The 15,833-nt window shown below is 45.0% G+C and overlaps 1 protein-coding gene across 1 annotated transcript in view; it reads right to left on the bottom strand.

Moving 5' to 3' along the window:
* The window catches only part of LOC144763072 (uncharacterized), a 160,726-nt gene that overhangs the window by 88,850 nt on the left and 56,043 nt on the right, over window positions 1-15,833 (bottom strand). The window contains 1 exon segment of the mRNA XM_078648374.1: window positions 8,494-8,607. Within this exon segment, the coding sequence (XP_078504500.1) occupies window positions 8,494-8,607 (114 nt within the window).

Genomic DNA, 15,833 nt, shown 5'->3' with positions numbered 1-15,833 from the left:
CACCATCCAGTGTTTAGAACACGTTGAGGAGATGTTGGAGAATTTGCCCTTAAATTTAGGGTCCTCACGAAAAATATCAGGGACGTTTCTGACTTGCAGTCCTTAATTCCTGCTTTTTAATATTCTGTTAACATGCGTGCATGAAGCTCTGTGCGCACTTGTTTTTTCTTGGCCTTCTCTAATTTATCCAATAGTTGTTGTCTAGGATTAGTTACAATATTAGGCTGGATAGAAAACAATGATGGGCCACTCGTGATTTTCGCTATATATTCGTCGGTGTATAGGGGTGCCTCATTGCCTAACATCCTAACCCAAGGAAAGAAAATGCAAACACTAGTCACATAGGGTGTGGGGAAAATTCCTTAAGGAAAATAGCTCCCTTGCGGTGCAGCCACCGCTCTATTGCACTGAACAAAACATTTATCTGGGTAGAAATGCATAATATCCAATGAGATGAAAAACGTGTCTCCCAATAGGCTAAAGAAGTCATATTTCATACCAGGTCTGTTCCTCTAAAATGTGAATTATACTGTGTACTGAGATATACTGTATGCTACCATATAGGATGAATTGTAAGACGGTGCAACTCTCTAGACCACACCTACGCTTGTAAATAATCTGCTGTGTACAACAATGTATAAGACATCCTATTTGTAAATACCATGCAATTGATTATTCAGACCTTGCTTCTTTGTACGCCAAGCCCATGTTCGTAAATGGTCTGTGAACAAAGAAATACGTGTAAATCACCATTTACCAATTGCTGCCATTAGAAGTGGGTATATCATTTTTCCAAACTCCATTTGTTTACTGTATGTATATATTTTTAAATACATCTCCTAATGTATACATTTTGGATAACACACAACATGCTTAACTCTAAGCACTTCTGATGAACCCGGTCTTTCTACCCTTTCCTCTGTCTGCCTTGTCATTATGACGAACGCCATTCTGCATCACGAAATCCTGTTCGCGCCAGCTCAAACTATTTAATCACACCGCCGTCCATCATTCGCTGTCACCGCACCCGGCAGCAACTGCAGGAAGACGCGTAGCGGCTGCACGCGTTTAGCTTCAATCCAAAGGTGAGCGCCCCGACTATGGCCCAGTAAACGTTACCTTTCCCCGACTCTCTCGACAGTTTTGGCACTTAATGTTAACGTGGTGAACGAAGGAGACTCGATCATGTAACAACAATCCGTGGTGCACTGTACTAACATTTTGTCTCATCACGCCGCTTCCCAGGGACATCACGCGCTGAATACTTATGTAAAGGGGCCCCTGGGTTCGATGTAGTTCACCACAGATGGCCCGTGGTTTTGCCATACATCGACGAATTCAATTGTATATTGGCATGTTTCACTCGAAAGTACGAGTATTTCACTTGACCGATGTTCTCACAGAATTCACATAGCTGTGCGCACGTATTGTTTTTACTCCAGGTACAGATACCTTGACGGCCTTTCTCGTTATTGACCCTAGCCCAATGCTCCCATCATACTAGAGCTTACACCACTCTCCCTTTTTGATTTTACAGATGTCCCTATATTACTAGGTCCTGAAGAGACCCTATATTGTTTTGAAGGGTCGAAACGCCGTCGACACTGAAGAGAACGAATAATTACACTAGCACTAAATTATTGTTTATAGTGCTGAAAGAAATTGTTTAATGATCGTTTGTCAAAAATAATGGAAACCACGCTGTAATTGTCACAAATGTCACTACATTTTCCTTTTTTGGTTCCAACTCTACACTGGGGACACTTCACACCTATCATTTTGTATATAAAGAATTGTTTATTCCAAATAATTGATATAAATATTGAAAAATAATAACGGTGTCCTTGGCTGCCTCTTTGTCTGACATCCTCCTGACCCAAACATATTGCCATTGTGCCTGGCTTGAAATAATCCATGTACCCAACCAATGTTTCCACATGAACCACTGTTTCTTGATACTTAAAATGAGGAGATGGCTTAAGACTTACCTAGAAGACCTAGGTTTAATAGATGTTTGGTAAGGGTGAAAAAAACATTTGTTTATGTTTAAACATGAAAAATGTGGACATTCCTCTAGAATCGACTCTTTTTTAATTGACAATTCAATATTAGGGGAAGTAAAAAAGGTCAGACATCTACCCGAACACCTATCAGATCACTCTGCAGTATTATTGGAGATTGAGTTTCATAACCACCATATTCAGTCAAGGTGGACCCTAGATAAGGCATTACTTCTAGACGATAAAATAATAGAAGCTCTTAGGGAGGAAACTACATTGTATTTCCACTTAAATTTGGAACAGACCTCCAGTCAGGTTAGATGGGCGGCCTATAAGGCGGTACTAAGGGGAAAGCTGATCAGCTTAACGGCCTATACAAACAAACTAAACAAGGAGGAATTAGAGAGTTTAGAGGGTGAAATCCACAAGTTGGAGAAGAATGTTAGTGAGGAAACATCAGCTGAAAAGGCGAAAAAATTTAGGAGGGAACTAATTATGGCAAAAAAATAGATACCCGAATCAAGAAGAAATGGGAGGCCAGCAAACTGGCTCATTATCAATATAGGGAGGGGTGCGGCAAGCTTTTAGCTTGGAAAACAAAGATTGACCTAAATAGGAACAAGATTTCAAGCATCCAAGAGGTGAATAGTAGTCAACCTCTTACAGAAGAAGCAGATATTAAAAAATCCTTTTTTGATTTCTTCTCAGAGCTATATAAAGATGACACAAATAACAGCGAGGGCTTAACCCAAGAATATCCCAGCCAATGGGTTAAGCAAACTCTGTTAGAAGAGCAAAAAGAAGAAATAAATGCAGAATTTTCTAAATTTGTAGTCAACGAGGTAGTTAAAGGTCTAAAAAACGCTAAGGCTGCTTGGCCCGATGCCTTGCTTAATGAAACGTATAGGGTACTGAGAGGGGAGCTGGTAACAGGACTCACTAAATTGTTTAATGATATATTTATAAGAGGACAAGCACCTCCTAAATCATGGAATGAGGCCACTATCTGTGTCATATTAAAACCAGGGAAAGATCCTAAACACTGCGAATCCTACAGGCCTATCTCTATGTTAAATTGCGACTACAAGATCTTTATGCAGTTGTTAGCATAGAGATTGGGAAAGTGGACAGGACAACTAATTCACACAAACCAGAAAGGATTTATAAAAGATAGACAGATTCAGGAACTCACGCATGAATTAATAGGAGCTATAAATTTAGCAAATGAGGAAAATCTTCCCCTATCGGTTGTTACTTTTGATACCGCCAAGCCTTTTGATAGGGTTAATTGGAGTTTTTTTACATAGTACATTGGAGGCTTATAATTTAGGCAGCAATTTCCCAAGAGCAGTAAGAGCTATATATAGCTCCTCAACCTCATGTGTGTTGATTAATGGGCCCCTGACAGAGAGAGTACACATACAAAGAGGTACCAGACAAGGATGCCTGTTATCTCCTATATTGTTTAACATTTACATAGAGCCCCTGGCCTGTGCTTTAAGATCAAATCCATCTATACTTCCTTTTAGTTGTAGGAATTGGGGAAAAAAAGTTGTGCTCTGTGCGGACAATTTAATGATATATAAGAATAACTTGATAGGTTCCCTCCCTGAAATAACAGCAACACTGCAGCAGTTTGGAAGTCTATCAGGTTATCAAATCAATCAACAAAAGACTGAGATAATGTGCTGGAAGACAGAGTGTAATGACCCCTTGGAGAAACACCACATACGATACTTAGGGATCCTAATTGTGCGTGAGATTAAGATTACTACTCAAATAACTTTAATAAAATTCAATCAGAGGCCAAAAAACTGCTTAATGCATGGAGATGTCTCCCTCTATCATTTATGGGTCGCTCTAACCTGGTCAAGATGATAATCTTGCCCAAATTCACATACTTGTTTAACTCGATACCATTAGAGTTTAAAAAAGATGGGATTGCTAAAATGCAGGGTGAAATCAACAGCTTTATTTGGGCCTCCAAGGGAGCTAAAATCTCATGGACGAAGCTAAGAAGGAAAACAGGAACATGGAGGGATACAGTACTATAGGGCGTTCTATTTTAAGAACATTAGCATACTCTTCAAAAAAATTCAACTTTTTTTCCAATCTTTATGCAAGCAATGACAGGTCCGGAAGGAGACCACTTTTTATATAAATTTGGCCACAGGAAATTCTTCAAGAAGATTAAATTAAAAATTTTGGGAGCAGCCATTAGATTGTGGGTTCAGATAAGACGTCTGTGAAAGATTCCCTACTATTGTCACAACGCCCCCATCTGGGATTCGCCTGGTAAGCCTGAATGTTTAAAGGATGCACTATCAGTCCCGCTGAGAGAAAACGGAATAGTGGAATGGGGACAAATATAAATTGGACCTAATAACACTGACTGGGATCGACTAGTAGACCTAACAAACAAGGGTTTGTCTAAATTCAAGTACTATCAGTTAATAAGCTGGGCTAGGTCCCTAGGAAAAGACGGGACGGGAAATACAGTACTAGAGGCAAAGCTCCTAGGGACTTTGAGAAGAAAGAAGTAGCCTATTGGTACTGGGCGCTTATCGATGAAGGACGAGAGGAATTCACATTACCTAATGCGATATGGGGGAAGGTGTTGCCGTCGCAGATGCATCAACGCCATGGCAAGTATCTGCGGCTGCATGTGGGGATGTTTTCAAATCGGCACCAGTGAAAAAGAACTTCTTACTTACTCTGCACAGAGCATACTGGACACCCAAGAGGGTGTCGAAAATGAACAAAGGGAGAGTAAGGAGCTGCTCTAAATGCGGAGAAGAGAGAGTTGATGACATCCACGTTTTTTGGCAGTGCCCGCACATCCAGACCCACTGGGAGAATGTAGGTAAGATCCTTTCTGATGTCCTCCATCAAGAAATACAGATAAGCGCCCAATTGATAGTATATGGGGTGAAATTAGACGATAGTGGGGGACCAAGTCTTAACAAAAGACAACGTAATCTGGTATTTCTGCTGGTTTTAGCTGCCAGATGTGAGATCTGTATAAAGTGGGTTAATTCCCTCCCCCCTACAGTAGAAGAGTGGTTGAATACAATTATTAGTATAAATCTAACGGATAGAGCTGGGCCTCGTAGCAAAAGATTGGAGTTTTGGAATAACTGGGAACAGTACTGGGCAGAGAGATTGTAACAAAACATGATTCGGCGACCCTTTGAAGTCCAATGATTAAGCGCAATATTAGTTTTGGGTATCGGTTACAGAGTTTCCACCTATGAAATGAGTGGGCAAGCTGCGGAAGAGATGCTTAATAAGCCGTGAGGATACCCCCACGTAGGATATAAAATGATCCAAGTGCAGGGGAAGGGCCATGGAAAGTACAGACCAACAAGAAAAGCTCTCTTTAAGTGGCTACTTTTGCTGCAACACTATTTCTCGAACCTTTGCGTGTTGAGGACTAAAAAAAAAAAAGTACAAAAAGAAACAGATGTCAGTGCGTCAGGGGAGGGCTTATATGGACTCTGATGACATCACATTCAGAGGACGTCGCTACGGAGTCGCTCAATGCCCTCCACCGAAGCGCAGAGGTACCACGGTACAAAACTTTCCGGTTCCAGTCTGGCGCCTGGATATAATTCAACATCCAGAAATCTGCAGCTAGATCATGTCTCTACCAGATAAGGTGTTACCAAAGGTAAGTAAGTTACTCATTATTTTGCCACAGCTTTCTGTTGTCAAGTGAGTCTGGATGGATTTCTTGCTGGACAGCAGTGTCTCCTAGGGCTCCTCACTATTTCCATTTCATGGGCTTGTTTGCACTTGTACCTGGCTCCTCAATAAACATGACACCAGTATCCTCTCGGCGTCATTGCCTTCTTGGATTTCTACCTGGCTTACAACGCACCTGTTGGTGACTGATGAGGCATGTGTTAGCCTGGATGGCTAGCTCAGAATTCAGGAAGGATGGCAGATGAATGACAGCTCACCAGGGGGCGTAAATGCCAATTTCCAACCTATTAAAGTAAACTCAAAGCACACAATTTGTTTTGCTCAAATCCAGCCACAATTCCAGTTAGGTTATTTCTGATTATCTCTCTCAAAAATGTTTTGTTAAAGTTAAACATTTTGTCACAGGTGATATAACCCCTCTAAGGAGGAGAGGCACCTGAATTGTTCTGAAAAGCTCTTTCCAGTTATTTATTGAAAAACAATTCTCCCCAATATGAAGCTTTGGAGGTTAGTATTTCCACTAAATATGACTTTAATTCCCCTTGTTCAGGCTGGCTCTTTTTGATGTACAGATTTCAGCTCCAGATTATAACATGGAACCGCAGGAGAGTTCACCTTGGACTTGGTTGCTCCAGTGCTTTTCATCCCTAACACTTGAAAAAAGTCTAAGACTGCGCTGAGCGGGGAGCTTGAGGAGTAACACTGCAGCACAGTATGTGGAAGATGGAAGAAAGTATGTCATCTTTCTTAATGCTATTACTTGTAAAATATATAGAAGCCTGTGGTTTATTCTTTAGATATAGAAGATTGAAATGTTACTCCTACAAAATGGAACTCACTCTGGGGTAGAGAAGTGGGGTTTTCATTCTGCAGCTTTCTATGGAATGCCTGATCCTGAGTTTCAATTGTAAGGGAGCTCCTTTCGGAATCAAACTCAGGACAGTTTTGAGGTGGTTCAGCAGTTTTTCTTCACATGTTTTTATTGAGTTTTCAGGATACATCCATTTAACAAATTACGACAGTCGCCATGTCAATACAGGTGGTGCCTCGAGTGAAGTACATCAAAACATGACATACAGGCGGAAGAGCAGGACACAAATCAATGGATCAGAAGAGAATCGCCATCTTATGAGAAGCGAAAGGCAGGGAGGGCGGTGCATGCTCGACGGGATGCTTCAAGCTGTCCTGGTTCAGAGAATTGAAACAGGCGCGACATGCAGGTACAATGTCAAAAACATAATTAAATAATTAACAGTCACAAAACTATGTATTCCCATGTGTAGCACTGTGGCAGGAAATCACACACGTGCTGTAGTGTAGTGCGTTGCATGAGCCATGGATCTATAGGAGGGGTGAGGGCTGGTCCCAAGAGTACACTGTGCCAAGGGTGTGTCAGGGCCTGTGGGTCAGCAGTGTGAGGCAGAACAGGGCCTCCAACTCTGGTTCAGAGAGAATTAGGACATGATGGAGAAATGTAAATCCTACCCTAAGGAAATCAAAACAATTAAGATATGTTGACTATGCTCGCCTTTGAAATGTACTGCTTTATGAAGGATTTTGCGACTTTCAACTAGCTACCAGAAAGGCAAGACCTAAAACAGCTACAAACAGTGAAGATGTGGCATAATAAAGTGAGAAAGAAATGACAGAAAATAATAATTGTTCGTCAAGTCCCAATGTCCTAATGACCAATCAGCAAAAGTAATCTCAATCAACCAGACAAGAGTTTTGGTGAATTGTAGAAAAAGTAGAGCCGACAGCAGTTAAGAACAGCTCCATATGTTGATATGCATACTTTTTTATTTGCTGCAATGTCAAGAATGGGGAGTTTAACTTGATGATTTGGCCCAAAGTCTGGGATGCTGGGAGGTTTCTACACTTTATGTAACCCCTATCTAGTTTAATTCAACTGGAAGGTCAGAAATGTGACTTCCCAAACCAATGTGGCCTTAGAATGTAGTAGCTCTTCCCGTCTAACAGAAGCTCAGAGGTGCGTAAAGTGCTCGCCTCCTGGGAGCAGCTTTGACCATTGTCTCAGCTACAGCTGGGAGAGGCTCAGACAAACCTGCAGCTCACAGATGATGCACAGTTTGTATCTGAGAACTGCTCTTATTTCAATGATACCCCTTGTGTCATCCTAGCAGCAACATGAGGGCTTCAGGTGACTCCATGAAAAGCCATCACTAGCAGCGTCGCCTAGTCTTAGGTAAGGCGCCCCTACCAAACAGCCAACCTACCCGTCACCATTAAAGAGGTTAAATAGGTGTCCTCACCTTACCAACCAGCCACCCTACCCGTCACCATTAAAGAGGTTAAATAGGTGTCCTCACCTTACCAACCAACCAGCCAACCTACCCGTCACCATTAAAGAGGTTAAATAGGTGTCCTCACCATACCAACCAGCCAACCTACCCGTCACCATTAAAGAGGTTCAAAAGGGTCCTCACCTTACCAACCACCCAAACTACCCGTCACCACTAAAGAGGTTAAATCGGTGTCCTCACCTTACCAACCAGCCAACCTACCCGTCACCATTAAAGAGGTTAAATAGTTGTCCTCACCTTACCAACCACCCAACCTACCCGTCACCATTAAAGAGATTAAACAGTTGTCCTCACCTTACCAACCACCCAACCTACCTGTCACCATTAAAGAGGTTAAATAGGTGTCCTCACCTTACCAACCAGCCAACCTACCTGTCACCATTAAAGAGGTTAAATCGGTGTCCTCACCTTACCAACCACCCAACCTACCCATCACCATTAAGAGGTTAAACAGGTGTCCTCACCTCGGAAGGGGTGGTCTGTGGTTTGGTCATCTTCAGCCTCCGAGGGGTCGATCGGGCAAGGCTGCTTTTCTTGCTTGACAACTATATGCAGCCCAAGACTGTCACATGAACACTCTGTAAAGATAAAGTGAGATCACGCCGTTGGTCATCAAACTCTTGTAACTATGGCCGCTCCGACAAATATTTAAACAGATTTCTAAAATAACGTTTTGTTACTAACTGTACCCAACTTGTAAGCACATTTCAATAAAACATTTGTTGTAAATGAACCGTATAAAATGTCAATGTCAATGAAAATATTCTAAATATGCAACAGAAATGTATATATTCTGCACACGATCTATAGGCAAATCAAAGAGGCCTTAGATTTCTGCACATTCTCAGCTGAGTTTTGTATGTTGCTGCAGGTCTGCCTGAGACAAAATATGGGTCAGAAGTGGGAATATTTCTGGAAAGTGCTTGATCCCATGATTCCTTAAAGTGAACACGCGCCTGCCTCCAAGAAACCAAACGTAGCAACTACAATTCATTGTAGTTGATGGGTCCAGAAAATACCTTCTCAATATCAGGCTCAACCAAGGAAAGTCAAGCCCTGGTGAAGTCAGATTGCTTTCTAGATATTACAGAAAAGTAACTTTTACGGAACAGTAACTTTGAAAAAGTTACCTTTGCCTTGCCTGAAGTCCCTGGAAGCTAAATCTGCATTTTTCTCTCCAGCTTCTGCCAGTCAGAAAAAAGCATTTCAAAACATGCAAATAGGGTGTGAACTTGCTCCCAGGACAGGTACAAAAGGTCTTGGGACTGGGGAAGTGTTGTACCCCTCAAACACAAAAAAGAGCCAGGGTAGATTTAAAGGCCATCAAGTATTTGCTCCCAAACCACAAATACAAAGCACAGCAAAATGCCCAGATCTGAATAAGCTAAAGGATTTATATGACACCTAAGATGTAAAGGGACTATTATCCCTTATTATTATTCAGACGAAACCCTCCCACTAACGGTGGCATGCCTCATCATAGGGTTTCTCCTCACACTGCAGCAAAAAGTCATGGTGTGGTCTACAACCCTCAAACTCATTGGGAGGAGCTCTTTGGATATTTTCATGAAGTCTGATGTGAGCCAGTAGTCTGGGGGAGTGATGCAGAGTGTAAAAGTGCTAAAGTGTAATGGAGTGAACAATAAGTGAATTGAAAAAAAAACTCCACAACAGACGTTAGTCTTTATTTATTTTTTTTGTTTTTTTTATTGAAAATTATAAACAAACAAGGCAATAAAGAACTTTTACAGAATACCAGTTCAAACGAGGGAGGAACAAGACAATACAGAATCATATGCAATCGGCAATGGGGTGGGGGGGAAAGAAGGGGTGAAACAAATCAGTGCGTCATTAAGATGATACTTCGGTAGGAACGTGGGGTAAAGGGGAGAAAGAAGCATCAGTGTTGGTTGACACGGGGGGAGTGCAGATACCCCCACAGTAACTGTTCCAGGGACCCCATATCTTGTTCCACTTCCGGGGTCGCCCCCGGGCCACATAAACAGTTTTCTCCCTGAACATCGCCCAATCCATATTCTCCCTCCATGCTTCAACGGTAGGCGGCCTCTGGGACCCCCGTAGCTGCGCTATGTCCCTTTTAGCTATCATATTTCCAAGGGTCACCCACTGGGTCTGTGCAGCATTGTGATCTGTTGGCTCCCACACATTCAACAGACAGCGCCTGGCTTCGGGCAAAAGAGCAATACCCGTGGCCTCCTCCATCATTTTATGCACCTCATACCAGAAGGCAGTTACCTCACGGCACTCCCAGAGAATGTGGGGAAATGTCCCAACCAGCCCGCATCCCCGTTTACACAAACCATCTTCAGAAAATCCCATTCTGACCAGACGGGGGCCTGTAACGAAGATCCTGTGGAGTATCTTGAGCTGCACTAACCTGAGACAGGCCGGAATCGCAACCTCCTTAGGAGAGGACATCGCCGATTGCCAGTCCTCGTCGTCTAATTCTAAGCCATCCCGGGTCCATGAGTCACGGATCTGAACCAGTAGGTCAGCCCTATTGTTTATAAGTTTTTTATATATCAAGGAGATAGTGCTGTCTGGCACATGACCTTCTAGCACCCTGTCCTTGAGCGGGGACGACTCCGGGGTCTTCTCATCCTCAAAACTGAGACTTCAAGCCATGGCGTATCTGAAGATATCGAAAGTATTCCCGATCATTTAATTGGAACTCTGTCTTCAGTGCCTGAAATGATTTGATACGGTCCTTTACCCAGAGGTCGCCCACCTTACTGATACCTATTAGGTCCCACTTCTCAAACCCCATAGTCTTCCACAGGTTGCCTAGTCTCTCAGAAGCGAACAGTGGGGTAGCCAAAGTCATGCGGTCTTTCCATCCCATCGCATTATTTGCGTCATACCACAAACGCACAGCGGTCCTCGTAGGGCCCGACAGATCCCTACAAGCTGACCTTGAATACAGTGCTCTATTATAATCACCCCCAGGCAACAACCACCCATCCATAGCGAACGCAGGGTTAGACGGGCCATACATGCCATGATTGATAGCACTCAGTTGAGACGCCCAATAATACCGCTTGATATCAGGGAGAGCAATAACCCCATCATACCAAGGGAGAGTTAGATTCGCGAGTGCAATACGGGGTCTACCATCCCAAATCAACTTCCTCTGGAGGCCCTCCACAACACGAAAATAACTAGCCGGAACTATGTCAAGGGTATTTTGGAGAGCATAGAGGAACCGTGGCAGAGACATCATTTTGAAGAGTGAAGCCCGGCCGAGCGGCGAAAGCGTGAGCTTACGCCAGCCCGCCACGTTCAATTTCAACCTATTCAACGGGGGGATCAAATTCTGCTCATAACGAGCCACCGGGTCCAATGACATAGAAATACCGAGATACCTGAACCCCGAAGATGTCACCTGGATGGGACAGTCACGTGGGAGAGGAGGGACCTCACCCCACAGTACGTAAAGACAAGACTTGGTCCAATTAATAACCAGACCAGAATTCTTACCAAAGGAGGTCAGGACGTCAAATAGAACTATCAGCGATTTCCGGGGAGATGTTAAATAAAGCAGGATATCATCGGCGTAAAGCGAAATACGATCCTCGAAGTCAGGGGACCACCGAATACTCTTCATCGAGGGCTCCCACCGTATCCATGCCGCGAGGGGCTCGAGGGCCAGGACGAACAGTAGCGGTGACAAGGGACAACCCTGCCTCGTACCCCTCCCCAGACAGAACGGCTTAGAAACCCGTCCGTTAACCACGATCTGTGCCAGGAGTTGCACCCAGCCAATAAAGCCTGGACCAAATCCGAACTTAGTAAGGGCAGCCCACAAATACGGCCATTCCACGGTATCGAACACCATCGTGGCATCTAGAGAGGCCAAGATGGCTGGCTCACGCAACGTCGCCGCCCTCGCATGAACACCATGCAACCGCCTGAGATTCAGGGCTGTGTTTCTATGCGGAATGAAACCCGATTGATCCGGATGGGTCAAATCAGTAATCACAGTAATTAATCGATTGGCCAATAATTTCGCGAGAATCTTAGGTTCCGCATTCAAAAGAGATATCGGCCGAAAGGAAGCACACTTATCTCTCGGTTTCCCTTCCTTGTGGATCACTACGAAGGAAGCCAGACGCTGATCACAGGGGAGGGAGCCTCTCTCACGCGATTCAACAAACATATCCCGTATATAGGGAGCCACCTTGTCGGGACGCAATTTATCAAGTTTAATTGGGAGACCGTTGGGACCCATAGCCTTACCCGATCGCAAAGAGCGAATAGCGAGAGCCACTTCATCTATTGTTATCTCCGATTCCATTTGTTCCTTATCTGCATCAGAGAGGCACGGCAACCCGATATCACGTAATAACAAATGCGAATCCTCTTCAGGCCGCTCTGACACAGGGGAATAGACTGCTTGGAAGTACTCCGCAAAACACTGGGCGATCTCACCAGGGTCAGTCACCCGCTCACCACTCATTCTCTCAATCTCTGGGACAACACGACTCACCCTGTCTCTCTTGTCCAGCCACGCTATTAGTTAACCCGCCTTGTCACCAACATCATACAAACGACCCTGCTGCTCCCTATTCATGGTTTTTGCCGCATCCTTGAGCAACGCCTTGTATTCCAATTGCTTAAGGCGCAAGACATGCAGCTTTTCACGGGTGATCCCCTGCTCGAGGTCACTCTCCAAATCCACAATCTCAGACTCAATCTTTACGACTTCCTCATTTCTTAGTTTCTTCACGCCCGCGATTAAAGACAAAGCCTGGCCTCTAATGACTGTTTTAAAAGCCTCCCAAAGGGACACTGCAGAAGACACAGACCCCTCGTTTTCCGTGAAATACAGGTCAAGAGACTTTACAAGGGCAGCACAGGTCTTAGGATCACGAAAATACCAGGGGTTGATAGGGGCTACCCTTCCCTCAACACCCGCATGCAACTCCATCTGGATCCATACTGGGGAGTGGTCACATATACCCCGTGTCAGATGTCTAACCTCGGTAACTGCTAGGGCCTGAGCCGCGGGCATCAGTACATAGTCGATCCTGGAAAGGCTACCATGTGTTCCTGAATGAAAGGTGTATTGTCGCTGGGAGGGATGTAATAGCCGCCAGCAGTCTACCAAGCCCAGTGTGTCTATAAAGCCACGGAGCCATGTCTGAGCACTCGTGAGGTCTTCTAGGCGGATGTCGATCCTCTCTACCGGAGACCACCGCATTAAAGTCACCACCCAATACCAAAGTCCCCTCCGGGAGCGAAAGGATGACTAGACCAAGATCAGCAAAGGTGGTTGATTGCAGGCCCGGAACATAAACCAAGGAGTGGGTGCGACCCTCCCACCTACCAGAGATAGCAACATAGCTCCCTCTATCGTCCAGAACCGTTGCGTTGATTTCAAACGGGAGGGAGCTCTTCATTAGAATGCCCACCCCTCTAGATCCAGAGGTAAAGCCTGCGTGGGCGACCAAACGATAACCCCTCCTATTCATGGCCCGACAAGTGTTACCTATCAGGTGTGTCTCTTGGAGGAGTATAACATCAGGGTATAGACGTTTCAACATTTGCAACACAACACCACGTTTTATCCTATCCTCCAACCCATTCACATTCCAACTAAGTAGTTTCAATCCCCTACCCCCATCCCAATAATGTAGACAGATCCATCCCTCTCCAGAACTCGGCATTTCAATCAATCGATAAAACAGTACGTTGCCTTGTAAAAAGCCCAAACACACAAACTAGACCCCCCCCCCAACCATAACCCGTTAGGAACCCCCCCACCCTGCACCCCTGCATAATCCTAAAAAGCCACCCCAACTTGCAGTGTGCCTGTCGCCCTAGCATCAAACTAAACTACAAAAAGTAAAACAGAGGAGGAGAGGACCCACCATTAACCCCGCCACCCCCCAAATTGTCACATTGTCACTGTAGTTCAAGCAGCTAATATAGCGAACCACTGTCGGAGGCCAGCACAATCGAGAATCAAAGGCCGAGCGCCTACTCCTGTTCCTCCGATCCGCCTTCCGCTCCTCTGGACTGTTCATCGTGTCCACGCTGATTGGGCATAGTATCCAACATCAGGACGATCAAAAAAGTATGTCCGCTCCTCAAATTCGATTCTCAGTTTGGCTGGGAAGAGCATTGCATATTTTAGGCCCAAGTCTCTCAGCCTCCTTTTGACGCCCATGAAACTTAGTCTCTGCTTCTGGACCGCCTGCGTGAAGTCCGGGTAGAAACTCACGGTGGTATTTTCAAATTTCGTGGGCCCACCAACCCGGGAGGCCTACAGAATTGCATCTCGATCTCTGAAGTTAAAGATCCTGGCAATAATAGGCCGCGGTGGAGCTCCCATCTTTGGTTTACCACCCGGAACTCTGTGGGCCCGCTCGACAGTAAAAAACTTGCTAAGTCCTTTAGGTGCAAGATGGGAAACCTCAAGATTTTCAACAAAGAGATCCGCCGCAGGATCCTCCGCTTTTTCCGGGACCCCGATAATGCGGACGATATTACGCCTAGCTCTTCCCTCAAAATCCTCCGGACGGTGGGCAAAGAGTTTGTTGGAGGTTCGTAAATGCGGACCTCGGTCTGTAAATCGGTGCCATCCCCCATCAAGCTAGTAGTCTTGATGTCCAAAGATTTGACCTTCTCGTTCGTTTTGGACAAATCAGTTCGAATCAGATTGACATCTACAGCTACTGTGTCCAAATTGTGAGCGAGGGTCTCCATTTGCTGTCCAAGGGAGGCTTTATTCCCATCAATGGCGGCCAACACGTCTTGCAAAGTTAGTTCCGTTGATGAGGCAGGAGCGCCCCCTGTGTCTTCCATCTTTTTGCCCGATCCCCTGGGGGATCCCTTCGTTTGGGCATACCGATCCATGTTATTGAACTGGGTATATCCACCTCGCCGCGTAGTCTTAGCCTTTGTCTTGTCTCCATCAGTTCTGCTTGTCATCGCGAATGACTCAAACCTCAAGGAGATATGGCGGCACCAAGTCTCTGAGATAAAGGAGCAGTGGCAACCAGAGGGGACAGGTCAGGCTTCTGTCCTATATTGCAGTAAGATAAACGATCTGACGTGCCACGGAGGACTGTAGCCTCCAGCCCAGGGGGACAGCGTCTAGCGAGATCACCAAAAACGAAAGTGAAAGTCAATCGGACCGCCAGTCCGTCCCTCCTCAGGCCGATGTTGATCAATTACTGCACGGGCATCATGCCAACTCGAGCCCCGGGCACCACTAAGGTGTAGGCCACGATCTTCAGGATGTTGTATCTTTGGTTTCCGGCGTCCGATTCCAATTCTGACTGCAGTTTCGCCTCCTGCGTGGTTTGTCTATACGAATTTGTAGATGAAAATCAGGATATATTACAGTATAGGTGTGGGAGGTAGCGAGGGTCTCAGGAGCCCTGTGCTCACGCGGCCATCTTGGTTGCGCGCGAAGCTCCTCCCTCAACGTTAGTCTTTATTGATGTCTGTTGGGGTTAAGATTAAAACTACGCAAAAGCGAGTGCTCAGGGAGTTTATCCGACCGGACAATGCTTTTTTATTTGGTCAACATGTTTCTGCCTTTAAAATAGCCTTATCTAAGATGTGGGGGCATTCATCAGGACCTATATTCAATCACTTCTACTAATCACTGTGGTAATGACAATCAGTACTGAAGAGTAAAAAATAAATTGTAAAGTGGTCCCAAAAAACTCTATTCCCAGTGAGCCGTGGGCTACTACAGGCCACAATACGGTGTGCACCCTGAGCCCCTCGTCAGGAACACTTCAAGCAGAGACGTGAAAACACCTACTGCGGG

This window comes from Lissotriton helveticus, chromosome 6, assembly GCF_964261635.1.
Source record: "Lissotriton helveticus chromosome 6, aLisHel1.1, whole genome shotgun sequence".
Taxonomy (NCBI): Eukaryota; Metazoa; Chordata; class Amphibia; order Caudata; family Salamandridae; genus Lissotriton; species Lissotriton helveticus.
This window is presented reverse-complemented; position numbering and strand designations above follow the sequence as displayed.